This window comes from Ascaphus truei, chromosome 1 (assembly GCF_040206685.1).
Source record: "Ascaphus truei isolate aAscTru1 chromosome 1, aAscTru1.hap1, whole genome shotgun sequence".
In the NCBI taxonomy this organism is placed as follows: Eukaryota; Metazoa; Chordata; class Amphibia; order Anura; family Ascaphidae; genus Ascaphus; species Ascaphus truei.
In genome coordinates this window covers 419,016,152-419,032,099 of record NC_134483.1, presented here as the reverse complement: position 1 = coordinate 419,032,099, position 15,948 = coordinate 419,016,152, and the positions used below count along the sequence as shown (strand labels likewise).

The window sequence follows — 15,948 nt, the reverse complement described above, 5'->3', positions numbered from 1 at the left end:
GTTGCTTTATTACCTATGGAGCTTTTTTTTTGCTTCATACGTTAAAGTACAATTAAAGCTGAATAAAAGGTAGCATACATGATCTTAAATTGCGATAATGGAGGCACTAATGGTGAGTAAATGTCAGGTCTAATGCAGTCAACCCATTTCCTCATTCAAAACATCACTACACTCATGCAGGGTATTGTGCAGCACTCCTCACAATGAATAACCATTCTGTAGCAGTCAAAATGCTAGTTGTATATATTTTCTGAACATTATTTCTTATTGAGCAGATCATAATCTTTTGGGCCTAGATACAAGCTTGAACACAATCTTACATTTAGCACATTATTGCTGGATAAGTGTACCCTTATCCTAATACAAACACAATATCCATACTTCAGGTTATGTAGTACATTTTTCCAGACAGACTTTTTTTTATATACATTTATTTAGAAAACGTGATATACAGAAAAGTAGGACATGACTGTATAAAATATGAACAAAATATCCAGATTTCTTAAATGTTACATTCAAGCATTTTTACATTTGTGTGGATAAGCTAAAACTATAGCTCTTCTGATGACAGAAAGTTTAATATAAAACAGTGTTCTTGATTTTGAAGCATTTAGTCCACAAACCGAAGTATTTTTTGCATTACACAAAATCTACATAATTTAGGGTCACTGCTAAAAACTGCAAATAGAAAGGAGAATGTTTTGCAACTGCATTGATTTTGTTTTCCACTGGTCAGTAGTGAATGCTTTAATGCAACAATTTTCAGGAGGATATTTCTGTGTAAATCTGAATCGTAAGACTTCCCATTTTAAAATACCATCCAGAAATTGCTCCGATGACAGAGTGCAGTGAAAGTCCAGCAATAAAGTAGCTCATTCTGGAAGAATACACTAACTCTAGAGAGATGGTTATATTCTCTGTAGTATGCCCAAGTTACTATCTGTAAGGCAACTTCAATACAGTACAGCTCAAATCTCAATTATTACATGCACTGGCTGCGGTCTGTAGAAAGATTTTATGAACGAAGCACACACTGCAAAGCTGCCATTGCTATATACAGTGCATTTCTAGCCCCTCTAGCAATGGACAGCGTTAACTTTTAGGACCAAAACTTATTTGCCTCGGTGCATTAATCAGACCAGGTTTGGGAAAAAAAAACCTGCCAAGCATTGAGGCACCATACAACATTTTCAACTGGGTCAAGGTGCGGCAAAGCCAAAGTTTAATAAATATTTCACAAAAGCATTTGAAATGTGTCAATTCTGTCCCACATAGAATCCCACATAACGCCGTTACCATGTTTTTGGTGCCGACACGTCACTGCTGTACCGTGCATTATGCAGAGATGGTCATTAAATGTGCAGATGTTTTAGCTTTTCATAAATAGAAAACTTGAAATCACACCCCCCTCATCCATGCTACACGATGGGTGGGAAATGAGACATTTTAAAAAAAAGTGGTCAAAAACGTGCATGTACAAACAGAACTAAATGTATTTGAAAGAAAAGCTTGCTTATAATGGGGGGGGGAGGGAAAGGGGGTTCAGTAGTATTAAAGTTGCAACCTACACTACTATTTTAAAACAAACATTGTGTAGCCAATAAAAATAAAACATTGGTTTATTTATGCTTTCAGTGGTAACTTCACTATATTAATTGTTTTATAGATTCATCCCAGATCTACTAATAAAATGTGCAGAATGTGACCGTTTCTTCTTGTAGACGTAACTGGCATGAACCCAGTGTGAGGAAATTGGCATTTTATGGTTTGCAATAAGAATGTGTAAAAAAAAAAAAAAATTAAAAAAAAAGTTCTTGCGTAATTAATAGTGCTTTGAATTTGTCTTACCCCAAAACATAAGAAAATAAAAAAGTTTAATTAAACAGTGGTGTTTGCAAAGCACTAGAGAAAAGAAAAGCTATATTAGAATGGGTTAGGATTTGATCAGAGACCAATTCAATTTACAGTACAAATGTAAAAATAACCCTTCAGTGTTCGAGGGGCCAGCGATGCAAAAGCAGAAACCAGATTCGCAGCCAACTTCAGCACTGAGGGTTACAAAAGGACATTTAGTAGGGCTTGGAAGGATAAAATATGGTCTTAACCACTTTGTTAACAGAAGAACCTGCTAAATACTGGAGCTCTGTCTGAAATGTGAAATGTCCTGGTTAATGCTTAAAAAAAAAATATATATAGATATCTGTAGACAGAAGAGTCTTTTTTCCTTTCAAGAAAATCTGACGTATGGAGTCGGCCGAGATCTCTCCTCTTCTGCGTCTACACAGTGGTCAGTGAACTGCACAGGTGAGTTGAAAAGCCTGTCGTCCCCACCTGGGAAGCAAAAATCAAGCCGCTGAACATTACATATATACTTAATGTGCATAAAGAGTACAAGCAGCCAGTGTCTACATATATATTTAATGTGCATAAAGAGTACAAGCAGCCAGTGACTAAAAATAAAGATGTGCAGAAGATGCATTGCTAAACTGACTGGTTTAGTATAAATCGCTGACCAGTCATTAATAGCAATATTGCTATGATGTCCCAGTTGAAATCATGTGACATGACATTTCCTAACCACACTGACAATCCATTAGCGAGTCAGCAATGATGCCAACAGTTGGCAATTTTATTATCGGTAGATACCACAAAAGCATTTCCTCAAAACCAACTGCTCTACATAAAATGATTTTCCTCAGTTAATTACAAAGCACTAAAGATATTCTATTCCAATGCAAATGTGGTTTTAACAATCGTTCAAATGATTTATCCAATGTGTTAAAATCAGACACGTGGTTGAGAACAGTCAAATTGCTTGCAAGTCAAATGGATATTGCCTAATGGGAGGGAGCTTTAAAGAACAAAATCTGCAGATTATACAGTTCTAAACCCAGCGCGTTACAGGGCTCCACTGTACAGCAATGTTTGAGTCTTTCCCATGAATTACATGTGTCACCTTCAAACACTGGGGCGGGATCAAACTAGCAATGGTTTAAGTGCACATAAACAGTACTGGTGCAGTGATCAATTTCCAGATACTCAAACATCGGGGCAAATCCCTTTGCGCATAAAACCAGTTTTTGTCATCACTATTCAGCGGAAAAAGATTTGAAATATATTGCCTATACTCGGTCCTAGTATAGCAACAACTTTACTTACACCACCATACCTCTGTAAAAACTAAACTGCACACTACCTTCTCTTGTGAAACATGAAATAAATAATGAAGCAAAGTGGAGTTACTGACACACATGCACAACATTTGAAACAAAGCGAAGTGCCCGCAACCAGCCAGCCCTGGCCTTCCCGGTAAGCAATGAATGAAGCGAAAGGTTTGGCACACCCAATACGGTTTTAAAACGCAATATTTACTGATACCTTAAGAAGCTAAATATCAGTAAATATTGCGTTTTCAAACACTATTGGGTGTGCCAAATCTTGTGGCCAAAAAAAAAAAAAAATAGGATGACCACCACTTTTACCCTGTGCCCGATATGACCCTACAGCGACAAATAAGAATATCCTCACCTCTGAAAGTGCAAACCAGTTCAACAGTCTGCGGTTGCTCATGGTCAGAATGTAACCACTCCTGAAAGAGGATCAATATTACAAATTACATATCGCAGGGAATAGAAGAATGACAGCAGAGGGGGTGGCACTCAAGATTCTGCATTCTACATATGGCAATTGGGGAGAGATGCATTAAATGTCCAGTGGGCTGGACCATGCATTGTGTCCCACACTGGTCAACAAGGATTCTGCTTACTCAGATATTACATTGAATGCGGACTCACTGAGCTACACTAGCTGTCAAGGAACAGGTTTTGTATTGTTCTGGTGCATCTTGTTCATTTGCTATGAGCCTCAATTCATTTTTGGGTGGGCTATGTCACCCCTTATAGTGGTTACTAAAAGGCTGAACCAGGTTGGTTATATATCTGGACTAAGTATGCAACGCCAACATGACCTCATATAGCACATCACACATCACACGCGAATGCAACGCTGCAGTTTACATGCACGCCCGCTACATACTCCAGCTTGCCTGACCATATTAAAAAGTGAAAATGTGACTGTCGGAAATGTGATTTTCCCATCACATAAAACCTCCAACAAAATTGTTACCCTCTCACTATGCAGACACCCCAAAATTATAGCATGGCTCTCATTGCCGTTTTTCACAAAAAAGACATGGAATCCCCATGTGGGTTTAGCATGCCTCTCCATTACAGCTTTAAAACTAATTTAACCAGCTGTAGAAACATGAGTGATGAGGAAATAATTTTGAAAAAAATCTCAGAGAAGTCATTTTGATAGAAACTGGTAATGTTTAAAAAAAAAAAAAAAAAGAGAAGGTAAAAGATTGATACATTCATATATTATGCAATATTCAATAGGGGAAGTTTGGTAGTTTCCAATATCCTCAAATGCATGTGATATAAAATTGTGAGCACTTTATCTCAAGGTTAATTTCTGGGTTATTCTACCACTCTTGCAGCTGCTCGTGTCTCAATATTGCATTGTACCATAGCAGACACTCTAGCCCGAAGGCTTTGAATTAGCTCACACCGGAACCAGCTTTTCCTCCTAACATCTCGCGAGACCTGAGATCCAGTGGTGAGTGAGATCCGATGATGGCGCACTCTGGGCTCAGAGAACACTCGCCACAGCTCGGCATGGGAGAGACCAGTGGCCATCGGAGGGATATGCTAAGGACCGGTGGACAGTTCGACGACAGCAGTTACCTTGCAGCAGACGTGCCACGAGTGAGAGGGGATACTCTGACATTATCCACTGCCTACCAACGCCTTCCATCTAATAAGTAGGGCATTCACCTAATGCAGCAGAGTATTAGTAGGATTTTCTATATGGATTTAGTCTCCATTTGTTTTATTTATCTATTTTAATAAATGTGTTTTATATTCAGTAATTATCACTTGTTTTGTCTCTGAGGCTTCCACTTAGTTTAGTTTATTTTTGTTGTTAATTTTTGTTAAGTGTTTTTTGTGGTTTGACTTGGTGTAATACTGTGGGTGATTCAAACAACTATGTGTGTTTTTTCTTATTTCATATACTTGGTAATTCATTACTACCATCATCGCTGGACACAAGGATATTTGCGTCACACACACACACGGTTGTATGTTTATTTTACTTGCTTTACTATTGCTTTTTCTGTTTACTGTTTCCTCACTCCTTTGTAAATGTCTCTATTCTCTCCAATGTCCCCACTCCCCCATTAATTATACACCTCTCCCAACAACTTCTTTACCCCTCAATTAAAAAAACACACAAATCCTCTATTCACACCATTTATCTACTCCTTCCTGCTGCTGGGGATCTTCCCTCAGCCTGAACCCAAAACATACACACCTGATCTCATCCACGCCTCCCTGCCATCTCTTCCCCTGTAAATTGTGTTAACCCTCTCATTTTTATGCTGACGACCCTGAAAACTTGCCCCACAAATCAAGCATCCCAATAGCCCACACTCATGGTTACTGTCCCACACTCAGTGACTCCTACCACCCATTGTGACCAAGCACTGCCATCTACAGTATGTATTCCCTCACCTGCCGTCTCTAAGTTTCCCATCAAACCTTTTAGATTGTAAGCTCCCCGGGGCAGGGATTTCCTTTCCTATTGTCGGATTTTGCTGCACTTATTGTATTATTATAATTCCCTGTACTGTATTCTTTGTGAAGCGCAGAGTACACTTTTGGCGCTATATAAATAAAGACCTACAATACTTGTTAGACTAATTGGCTTTGACAATATTGTCTATGTTATGTTAAGTGTACTATAGGTGCCAAATGCATCTTTATTACACAAGGTTCATTTCTTACCATTCCAGTTAGGTTGTCGTAGCACATGCAGTGCGGCAAACTTCTGCAGCCCATGTATGCAATGCACAAGACCGCGCAGAGACTGACGAGGGACGCGATCAGCATGGCTATATTTGCGCCTTTAACAAGCCTACCAAGTATGAACTTCTGAAAAACCAAAATGAACTTTTATTACAGTGCAGAAAAACAACGATCAGAAATTATTTTGACCATGCGTAGAAGTATTAGCAAGTTAAATACGTTAACAGATCTCTTGATACCATTTGAACATATTAAAAAGGTCAAAAGTATGACACCAAAGTCAGAACCTGTACAACTCTGCCTTGATTTATATAGTGACAAATACAAAAACAGAGATGCAACATGATACAAAAGCAGTTAAACAGACCATCATTTTGTGATGTTTCGCCAACAAGTGATATTGAATGAAATGCAAGAGGCGCTTGCCATTGCAAGTGCTTTTATTTTCAATGGTTGCATCACGGTTTTTCAAACCAGGGTGCCTATGAACCCTTGGGCTCCCCCAGACATGTTCTGGTCATTTGAAAATTGTATCAAATACAGAAGAGTTTACAATGCATCAGATCACAGAGTTGCTATTAGAGTGGTTGGGGGTGCCTCAGAATTTCACTTACGGTTCCTTAAAAAAAAAAAAAAAAAAGTTACATAGTTGTATGTTCTGCAGGCGTTGCCGTTATGAGGATAAACTTCTTTACAATTATATGTTATGCTACAGGAACTTAGAGGGGAGACAAATACGTTATTGCAAGGAACAGGAGAAGCACATTTATCACCAATGCAAAGTACTTTTTTTTTTTTTGGAGGTTTTGAGAACCAATGTAACATCACAACCGTTATACAGACTGAAATGCCTCTATAACAGGTGCGGTCCCACTTTTTAGACAAACCTTGTTTCAATCATATTTGTACATTTCTGATCCTGATCACATTTATTGCAAAATCCTCCAAGCTTTTTAGAAATGATGCAAAAGATTATCAGGATTCTTAGAAATGGCCAAGAATTCAGCTTTCCAGTGAGCTATTTTTGCAGCCCTGTCAACCTTGTTGATACTTATATGTGTTGTAAAGCACCCTTTTCTAACTTGGGTATGACCCATATTAAAAGTGGGGCACGTATTGTACATCCTGCTGCACGTGATCGTGCACCTCAAAAATACATGACATCCATGAGTATTAATATGGTCAGATATAAAATGTATTGAAGAAACTTACTGTGTGAATAATATGGACAGGTACATGAGATAATACTTCATCGTCATCCTCACCATAGCTTAGGGTCAGGCAAGAGTAAACAATTATAATGAGGGTGGTAAAACAAGAAAACACTGAGGCAGCAATAAGCGTGTTCACCTACACAAGAACAAAAAGTAAAAGCAGCATTAAAAGAACATCACATGAAGCTTACACACTGCGCCAACAGCTGGCTGTGAAATCAACTACAGACCTTTCTGGCAACACAAGTGTTAAAATAGGTTGGAAAGCACTCACACGGTCTAGTAGAAATGGTATTCAGATTTATTTACATGGATGAAAGGACACGCAAGTGCTTTCTAACTATTTTGCATGTAAAGCAGGGATGTACCCCTGCCCGAGTCCGCACCCGTGGCAGTATTGCATGCAGCGCGGGGCTCCTGCAACATACTGTCACAAAGAGAAGGTTCAACTTTCAGGGACATAGCATTGTAGGACATTTCAGATGAGGCATTTAAGCTCCTATCCAATATTATTTTATACACCTGTATGTTGCATGTCAACACGGCCAAAACGTCAACCCAAAAAAAAGTTTTATTTGTGAGAATGACCAACAAGGAAAGATTGAAGACTTTTTTGGTTGAAGCAACACCAGAAAAAAATTAAAATAAATGAAGGTACTGAAAACAAAAATCTTACTAGAATTGGATTTTTCTTCTGTGATGAAAATAACGCCAAAACTCCAGGAACTGCCATGATCTGTAAAAAGGATTGTGAATAAATGTTGGTGTGTACCAAATTACAAAATGCAGATCTATCATTTGTTGATAAATCTAGTCTGTTTTTGCCCCCTGCATGACCTTTACAAGCCCACTGACAAAAGGCACACAAAATAAATAAATAAAAAACACTAGACCAATTTTGCACCGTATCTTACTTTGTAACATCTAGTTACAAGATCTTACAGAAAAGGATTTGCCTGCCCCAAATCACAACCAAGCCCACTAAACAAGTTTGTGCTTTTCGTCCCAAAAAGGCAGAAGCCCTGTTTGATGATTGCAAGACAACAAATTGCTAAAAATACAGGATATCCATACAAGGAGAGTTGGCACTACTTTATACATCTCCTAGAGTTCAAATTGTGTTTTATTTTTAAAGTAGCCATTACAATACACCTTTCTGTATGTTACAGCATAAACCTTTGGATACGTGTTCCAAGAAAAAAAGAAAAATAAATAAACTTTGGTTTCAGCCCTCTTGAAACGAGACTCAATACTCTTCTTGCCACCTAAAATCAGAAGAACATGGAACCAAATTGTCCATTGTATTAGTTTGGTTTAAACCTTTTAATTTTATTGAAATGTTCAATATTGACAAATGCAAAACAAAAGTGATCAGAAGATAGGGCGTGACAATCTTTACAGTCAGAGTTTACATCATAATCTATTCAAATCATCCTTTAGGTTTATAAAATGTAATAATCCCAATGAAACCCAATATATCTAATCCTTTTCTCTGTATAGACTACTGTGACAACTTAATTTTTCCTTAATTTTTGGTTGTCCATGTGTTTAAGATAAGGGGATAGATTTCTGTTCATTCTAAGTATCTATCCAAGAATCCCATGTCTAATTAAACCTCTTAACTGCATGTTTTAGGATAGAAGCAAATTTCTGCATAGTCATGGTTTCCTCGATTCTCTGTATCACTACTCGTTGGGCTGGGGCCAAGTGACTCTTCCATGCTGCCGAGATTGCGCATCTACTGTTAGAATGTGTGATACAAGTATAATGTGGTGATCTGTATTCTCTATAGGCTTAGCTAATGGGTATTAGTGAGTCTAGAGGTATTGTGATCTTCCCTGCACCTTTTAAAAAAGTTTTTGAATCATTAGCCAGTATTTCGCATTGTTGGACACAGTCACCAAATATAGGTCATATCGCCTATTTTTCCACATTCCTTCTAGCAGAATTCTGATGTTTCTGGGAAAATCTGGTGCAATGTTTGAGTTAAATACCACAAAATATCATTTAGATATTGTCCTTTGTCATTGTAAAGATTGATGTGGTAGAATTATCCCAAATGTCTTCCCAATCTTCATTTGTTATGTTCAAATGTAGTTCCTCTGCCCATCTTCTCATATAGAGATGGGGAGTGCGGGGGGGCGGGGGGGCGGAGAGAGAAAAACAGACATGTCCTTGTATGTTATTCATTCTGAGTACACTTTAGTGTTCAAGCCTTTGATATTTCCCATGTCTACATATCGCTTCAAAATTTGTCGAGTCTGGGAATTCCAAATTGGGCGAGGTCTTTTGCATAGAATGTAGAATATGAAGATAGTAAAATAGCTGTGTAACATATTTAGAACACATTTTTTCAAATTGTAATATCTTTCCTCTATTTCTCAAGTCTCTCACATCTCTTATGTTTTTATCTCTCCAAGTGCTTTAGTGTCGCATCTTGCATGGACTCTTGGATGATCAAAGATAGGGGTAAATTATAAAAGGCGTCAACAGTCCATTGTATTTATAAAGCAGTTTTTTTTTGTTTTTGTTTTTTTAAATGAAAGAGTGAAGAGCTCCATAAATGGCAGATTGCACACACCACTACGTCTAAATATGTGGTTGCACACATGCACACACACACACGCAAAACTGGAACATTACCATCCCAGCCCAAAGTGGTGCTCTGGTGTCTCTCAATGTGGATTCAATCCTGAAGGCGCCATCCATGAAGCCACACACGACTGTTACCCCAGCACAGGCTATTTGAAGGATCCCCAGCACCACCATGCTCCTCTGGTTAAATATAAAGTAACGGTAGCGATCCATCACAAGAGGCAACAGGAGCGTCTCCTTGCACCTCACTCGTGCTGGGTGGGAAGTTTGATGTTCCCTAAATAAGAGAGGGGGAGGGGTGAGTGTGAAACAAGGACATTTTAATGGTCAAGTGTCATCCAACAGATTAAGGCGATACCTTGCCATTATTAGTTTAAAATACACCCACAATGCTGTATAAATGCTTTAGCAGATCACAGCCTGATGGTGATTACACAGTTCATCCAGGGTAGCTCAACTCTGGAGAGCTCTCCATGCAGCACAACCATACTTTTATTGCACGAATCAAGGACTCATTGAAACTAGACACACAAGAGGGGGAATGCAAATCCTGGTTATAGCCATGTCTTTAAACACAAATGGGTTATTATAGATCTGTAGAAACATGAACTTTAATTCAGCCTGGTTTTCCTCATGACTTTGCTACACAGTCTTTGGATACTACAGAATTAGTTGTTTTACATGTTATATGACTGTATCCTGTCCTGGTCTTTAAACACATGGCACTGCATTCAGATGAATTGTCATGCATCTTTATAGGAAATGGGTACTGTACCTCGAAAACCAGAGCCATATGATGAAATGCACAGAAGCTGCATTCTGGCCTGGACTCTGAGCCCTAAACAAGTTCTGCAAATAGATCTGCCCCTTATTCTGCACACAGCAGTTTGGAGCAATACAATGTCTAGATACCAAACTGTACTGTGTCTGAGAATCAGGCAGACATTCTGATTATCCCAGTGTGGGAGGGCATGCGGCTGTGGGTTCTTCTCTTCCAACTATGCCTGAAACCATCTCTGACAGATTAGGCATTTTGATTTTTTTCAGCAGGCCTTGCCCTAGCTACGCCAAAGCGTGCAAGACCCCCAAATTAGGTTTCTACAATGTTTACTGCTGACCTGGATTCATTACATTTGAATTGTGATTAGACTTCTGCAACATTTTCTTTGAGCAGCGTCACATACATTCTTTTCAAAAACACCTCACCAGCTATTGCTTTCACACTAAAGAAACCCCCTGACTAGGGGCGCACACGCAGCATCGGAGAGAATGGGAGCATTCTAAAAACAGCTTCGTGGACTCAGCTGAGATCGCACACAATTTGGCCCTCCAAATCACAAAAAAATTAAACCCCTCCCCCCGACCCTGTCAGCAGATCCCTCAGGGATGCGCCCCCTCCCTCCCAAGAAAGACCGCAAGCCAGCAACCCCCTCTGTCTCCCGTTACCTCCAGAAAGCGGCCTTCCGGTTCCCGAAATCCAAGATGGCGCCCGTGCATCCACAACAAGGAAGAAACTTTACGGATAAAGAACAAGAACCAGAAGAAAATACCCAAATCACCTCAAAAGCCTTAAAAGATCTATTTAAAGAGATGCAAGGTGTGTTTCAAGTGGCTCTTGATAAGGCTGTTGCTTAATTTAAGGCAGGTTTGACCTCTGACAGAACGAACAGTGCAGCTGAAAACAAACGTTTAGAATCCTTGTAGAGCCAGGGCTCAATGGAAGACTAGCTATTCAGCCTTAACGACGAAATCAGGAACCTGAATGATACAGTCTATGATCTGGAGAACCGGAAAGGAGGCAAAACCTCAGAGTAAGAAACATCCCTGAAACAGTTGACCCGGGTGAGTTGCAACCCTATCTGACGAACCTATTTACCCAAATAGATCTGTTGCTTCTAACAAAGTGACCTGCATATTGACAGAGCACACCGAGCCTTAGGTCCAAGATTCGTGGACCCTCGGAGATGCAGGGATGTAATAGTGTAGTTCGACTACTATACCACCAAAGATAAAATGAGAGGCTGTAGGAACCAGGAATATGTGGACTTTGAAGACTCCAAGATCCAGATCTTCCTAGAGCTAAAATTTAAAGGAGAAGCCTCTGCCCAGTCACATCGGTCCTTAGCAATAACGAGATCCACTACAGATGGGCCTTCCCATTTCGCTTAGTCGTGAGCAAAGATGGGAAGCTATTCTCGCCAAGATTCCCAGCAGAGGTGGAGAATTTCCTAGGAGCCCTGGGAGTACACGGCCAGCAGTCGGCGAAACTGCAACGTTCCGAGGCCCAAGAGACTTCTCTACTGAGTGAAAGACAGGATCTTCCAGAAGCTCCTTACTTCGCTCACCCAACCTGACTGAGATAAGGGTCCTTTCACTTTGGCTAACCCCGATTAGCTGGTGGAGGAGGTTGGCAGCTCAGGAATATATGATCTGAGGCAAACTGTTCTCCCCGCCGAGGTTTGACATTCTCGATGTACCACTGAGGTCCCGTTGAACCTAGGTGGAGAATAAGAAATTTAAGAAAAAGACGACTTCCCTTCAGTCTCAATGTTTTTGTTAAAATGTTCTGTGGTTACAAATCTTTCAAAATTTTTAATCTATACTCCCAATTATTATTGTTACAAGCCGTGTACCCCATAGAAAGAGCAGAAATATTTAACATAAGAGGTTAAGCTGTTATTTGAACAGAAGGTATTATCCTCTTTCTTTTGCGGTTTCCGATGAAAGGGGTTCGAGTTTGGAGGTCAAGAGGTTGAGGAAACCGTATGCAGGAGTCCTTGAGCAGAGTTGAGAATACTCTGGAATCCTCGAGGCTTGTGCCACCCCCTATGTGGGCCTTTTTTAGCCATTTATTTTGGTCCACACAAGGACCAACAGTTAAAAAGGTTTTAGGATGGATAATAGACCCATCCCCCCCATACTCTATCATTGTTATTCTCCATTTTTGTTTCCCTAATTCTCCACCCCCCCCCCCCTCCCCAGTACCATAGATCTTCGAGGACATGCCTTCCCTCCCTTAAAGTGGACCGTAATAAGTCTTCAAGCTCAGGTAACGTCATCTTCACACCCACACTTCATGATGACTAGAGAGAGTTTCAAATCGGGAAAGAAAGAAAAAGAAAGAAAAAGAAAGAAAGAAAGAAAGAACTAGCCCTGAGAGAATTTAAGATACAGGCAGATATTTTATTTCCTTGACACGCGAGAGAAATGAACCCTATCGATGCATACACTACTAATTTTAAACAAAATACATTTGAATGAAAATGAACATAACAAAAATAGACATGATTAAAAACCTAACTAAAGCGCTGATGTAACTAGTGACCCATCAGACTCAATATAAAAGTGTGTGATAAAGCATCAAGTCACACAATAACCATAATGTTACCAGAAAAGTCTGTAAATTGATAAATTACTCAATAAAGATAGTGCTAGATCAGGAGAGGGGAAATGTGTCGCTCCTATAGATTTCTATTATGCTAGAGTTCTAGCTGAAAAATGGAATGCCCCTATGTGGTATAGTACACATTGAAACCTATATAGTGAATAGGATGTTACTCCTACCCCTCCCCCCCCCCCCCCCATTTCTGTTGTACAAAAGATATTTTATTTCTCCAGGAAATTCATTTTAACAATCAGGACCCTCCTAACACTTTTTGGGGTACTTACCCCTTATCTTATTTCTCTAAAAAGAAAAGAGCAGCTATTTTGTTAGAAGAAATTATAAAGGGATAAGGAGGGCATGAAATGTTATTCTCCCCCTCACTATATTTATACAAGAATTGATATATTTGTCTCTGCAAATCTTTTGGATCGGGTCACCCAGACAAATATGGACCCTATAACATGGTCTGACCACGCTCCGGTCTAAATGGTCCTGAAACCCCTTTTATTATGCCCAAGGTGTTCCAGTGGCACCTAAACAAATCGCTTTTGAATCAGACGGGGATCGAGTAACAGATAGGAGATATTTTTGTAGACTATTTCAAATTAAATAAAGGTTCAGGTGACATCCCATCCACCATTTGGAAGGCTCAAAGCCTCCATTAAAAAAAAAAAAAAATAACACAATTTTATTTCAATAGCTTCATATAGGAAAAGAGCAAAAAAATGTAAACAGGGTAAACTTATGACAAAAATAATTGAGCTATAACAGGAACATAATTCACGCCCATGCAGCAATACATACAAGCTTCTTTGTCAGCCTAGAGGAACTACATAAATTAAGATTGGAAGATACTGGGAAAGCATTAAAGTGGACCCGTCAGACCTATTACGATAAGGGTAATTAAGCAGATGAGTTGCTCGCTAGCAAGTTAAGAGGTGGGTAACGGGGAAATTACACATAAACCCTTTCCAAAATTGCTGAGGAATTTTCTAAATATTATAATCTGGATTTAGACCCCAATTTTAATAAATCCTCCACTGAACAAATAGATCGCAATTTACAGGCATGTGAACTCCCAAAACTGTCGGCAGAAGAATCGGAGGGACTCAATGCTAAAAATAAATATTGCAGAGTTAAGAGGTGTTATTAAAGGTCTGAAACCTTCAAAAGCCCCAGGCCCTGATGAATTTTCAAATCTATACGGAATTATAAAAAAATATTGGGGAATTTTAGCACCATATCTTCTAGATATGTTTAACAGTTTCAGGTTCCCAGATCCCCCGCAAATGTCAAAAGCAAAATTTAGTAGTAATACCCAAGGAAGGAAAAGATGCAATGAGTTGTGCTAGCTTTAAGCCAATTTCACTTCTTAATACAGATTTAAAAATATAAAGTAAAAATTTTGGCGAATAGACTAAACCCAATTCTGCCGACTGATTAATAACGATCAGGTAGGCTTTATAAGCATACGACAAGCCTCGGACAATACACATAAGATCATCAATATAATGGATTAGTCTTCTAAACCTAAAGCGATGTTAATGACTTTTGATGCCGAAAAAGCATGCGATAGAATCAAGTGGGATTTTCTGGATAGAACTACGCAGGAATTTGGTTTTCAGGGCCATTTTTAAAGGGGGTTCAAGCCCAGACACCTACAACTTTTTGGAAAATGCCAGGGGGGAGCCAAGCCAAATTACGATTTGTAATGGTACCAGATGGGGTTGCCCATTGTCTCCCCTGCTCTTTGCGTTAACAATTGAGCCGCTTGCAATTAAAGTTAGGAAAAACCCCAATATTCAGGGTATCATAATCTGACATTTTCCTTGTCGATCTTCTTTGTTTGCCGATATTATTTTGACAATTTCTAACCCTCTGACTTCTCACCCCAATCTACAAGATCTTTCTATGTTTGGCTTGTTTTCAGGCTATAAAATTAACCCGGCCAAGTCAGAGGCTCTAAATTTAACTTTATCAGATATTGAGCTAAAATTAAGCAAATTTTAATCATCATTAGAACAAAGCAAGACATATTTTAGGGTTCTTCCTCCCACACACAAAAAAAATAAATCTATCATGCTTTTAATAAACATAATTACCCAGAGCTTTTCACTAGAATAAAAAACAAGATCTTTTACTTGAGAGATCATCAAATCTCTTGGATGGGCCGTATTATTTCAGTCAAGATGAATGTTCTCCCCAAAACTGCTTTACTGTTTCCAGACACTACTGGTCGCCATCTCGATAAAATATTTAAGAGATTTACATTACAAAATTATGCAGTTTATATGGGGAAACGAGACCAAGGAGTGCAGAGATCAGTTATGTTTGCACACAGAGAAAGAGGGGGTCTGGCGGTCCCTGATATTAGGAAATACTATTTAGCCTCCCATTTGAAAAAGTTAATCTCTTGGCATTCCCAATAAAATCAATAGCTCCGTGGCACTCCCGGCCCTCCTGTGGAATAATAAGCCAGCAAAATGCTCTAGACCTGATTTTTTTGATTCGGCTTCAATAACATTTTCCCTTAAAATTTGGTATAGGGCTAAAAATCTATCAATTATTTTCAGCTCCCTCGAGATGTACCCCCATTTTTGACAACACAGATTTTGGTCCAGGTTGGTTTACCAGTACTTTTGATCTATGGAAGGTTACAAATATTAGAGAAGTGGGGGATATGCTTTTGAATGGTAAATTACTAAATTTCCGCGATTTTTGCCAGAGATACTCTCACGGGTGCTGAGGTGTTCAGATTTTTGCAAGTCTCTCACTTTCTTAGGCAGCTGTCCTTTGATGGGTATTTCCCAGAGTGTTCTATGTTCTAAGAACTATGTAGAAAAACAAAATATCAGTGGGGTCTCATTTCAATACTGTACCAAGTCCT

At 39.1% G+C, this 15,948-nt stretch overlaps 1 protein-coding gene across 1 annotated transcript in view; it reads right to left on the bottom strand.

Moving 5' to 3' along the window:
• The window catches only part of LOC142503095 (uncharacterized), a 29,464-nt gene that overhangs the window by 530 nt on the left and 12,986 nt on the right, over window positions 1-15,948 (bottom strand). Inside the window, exons 2-7 of the mRNA XM_075615063.1 lie at window positions 9,725-9,953; window positions 7,758-7,817; window positions 7,080-7,217; window positions 5,847-5,993; window positions 3,529-3,589; window positions 1-2,331 (exon numbers count right to left, since the gene is read on the bottom strand). The exon at window positions 1-2,331 is cut by the window's left edge and continues 530 nt beyond it. Coding sequence (XP_075471178.1) covers window positions 2,228-2,331; window positions 3,529-3,589; window positions 5,847-5,993; window positions 7,080-7,217; window positions 7,758-7,817; window positions 9,725-9,889 — 675 coding nt within the window. The 5' untranslated portion in view covers window positions 9,890-9,953 and the 3' untranslated portion in view covers window positions 1-2,227. The remainder of the gene's footprint in view (window positions 2,332-3,528; window positions 3,590-5,846; window positions 5,994-7,079; window positions 7,218-7,757; window positions 7,818-9,724; window positions 9,954-15,948) is intronic.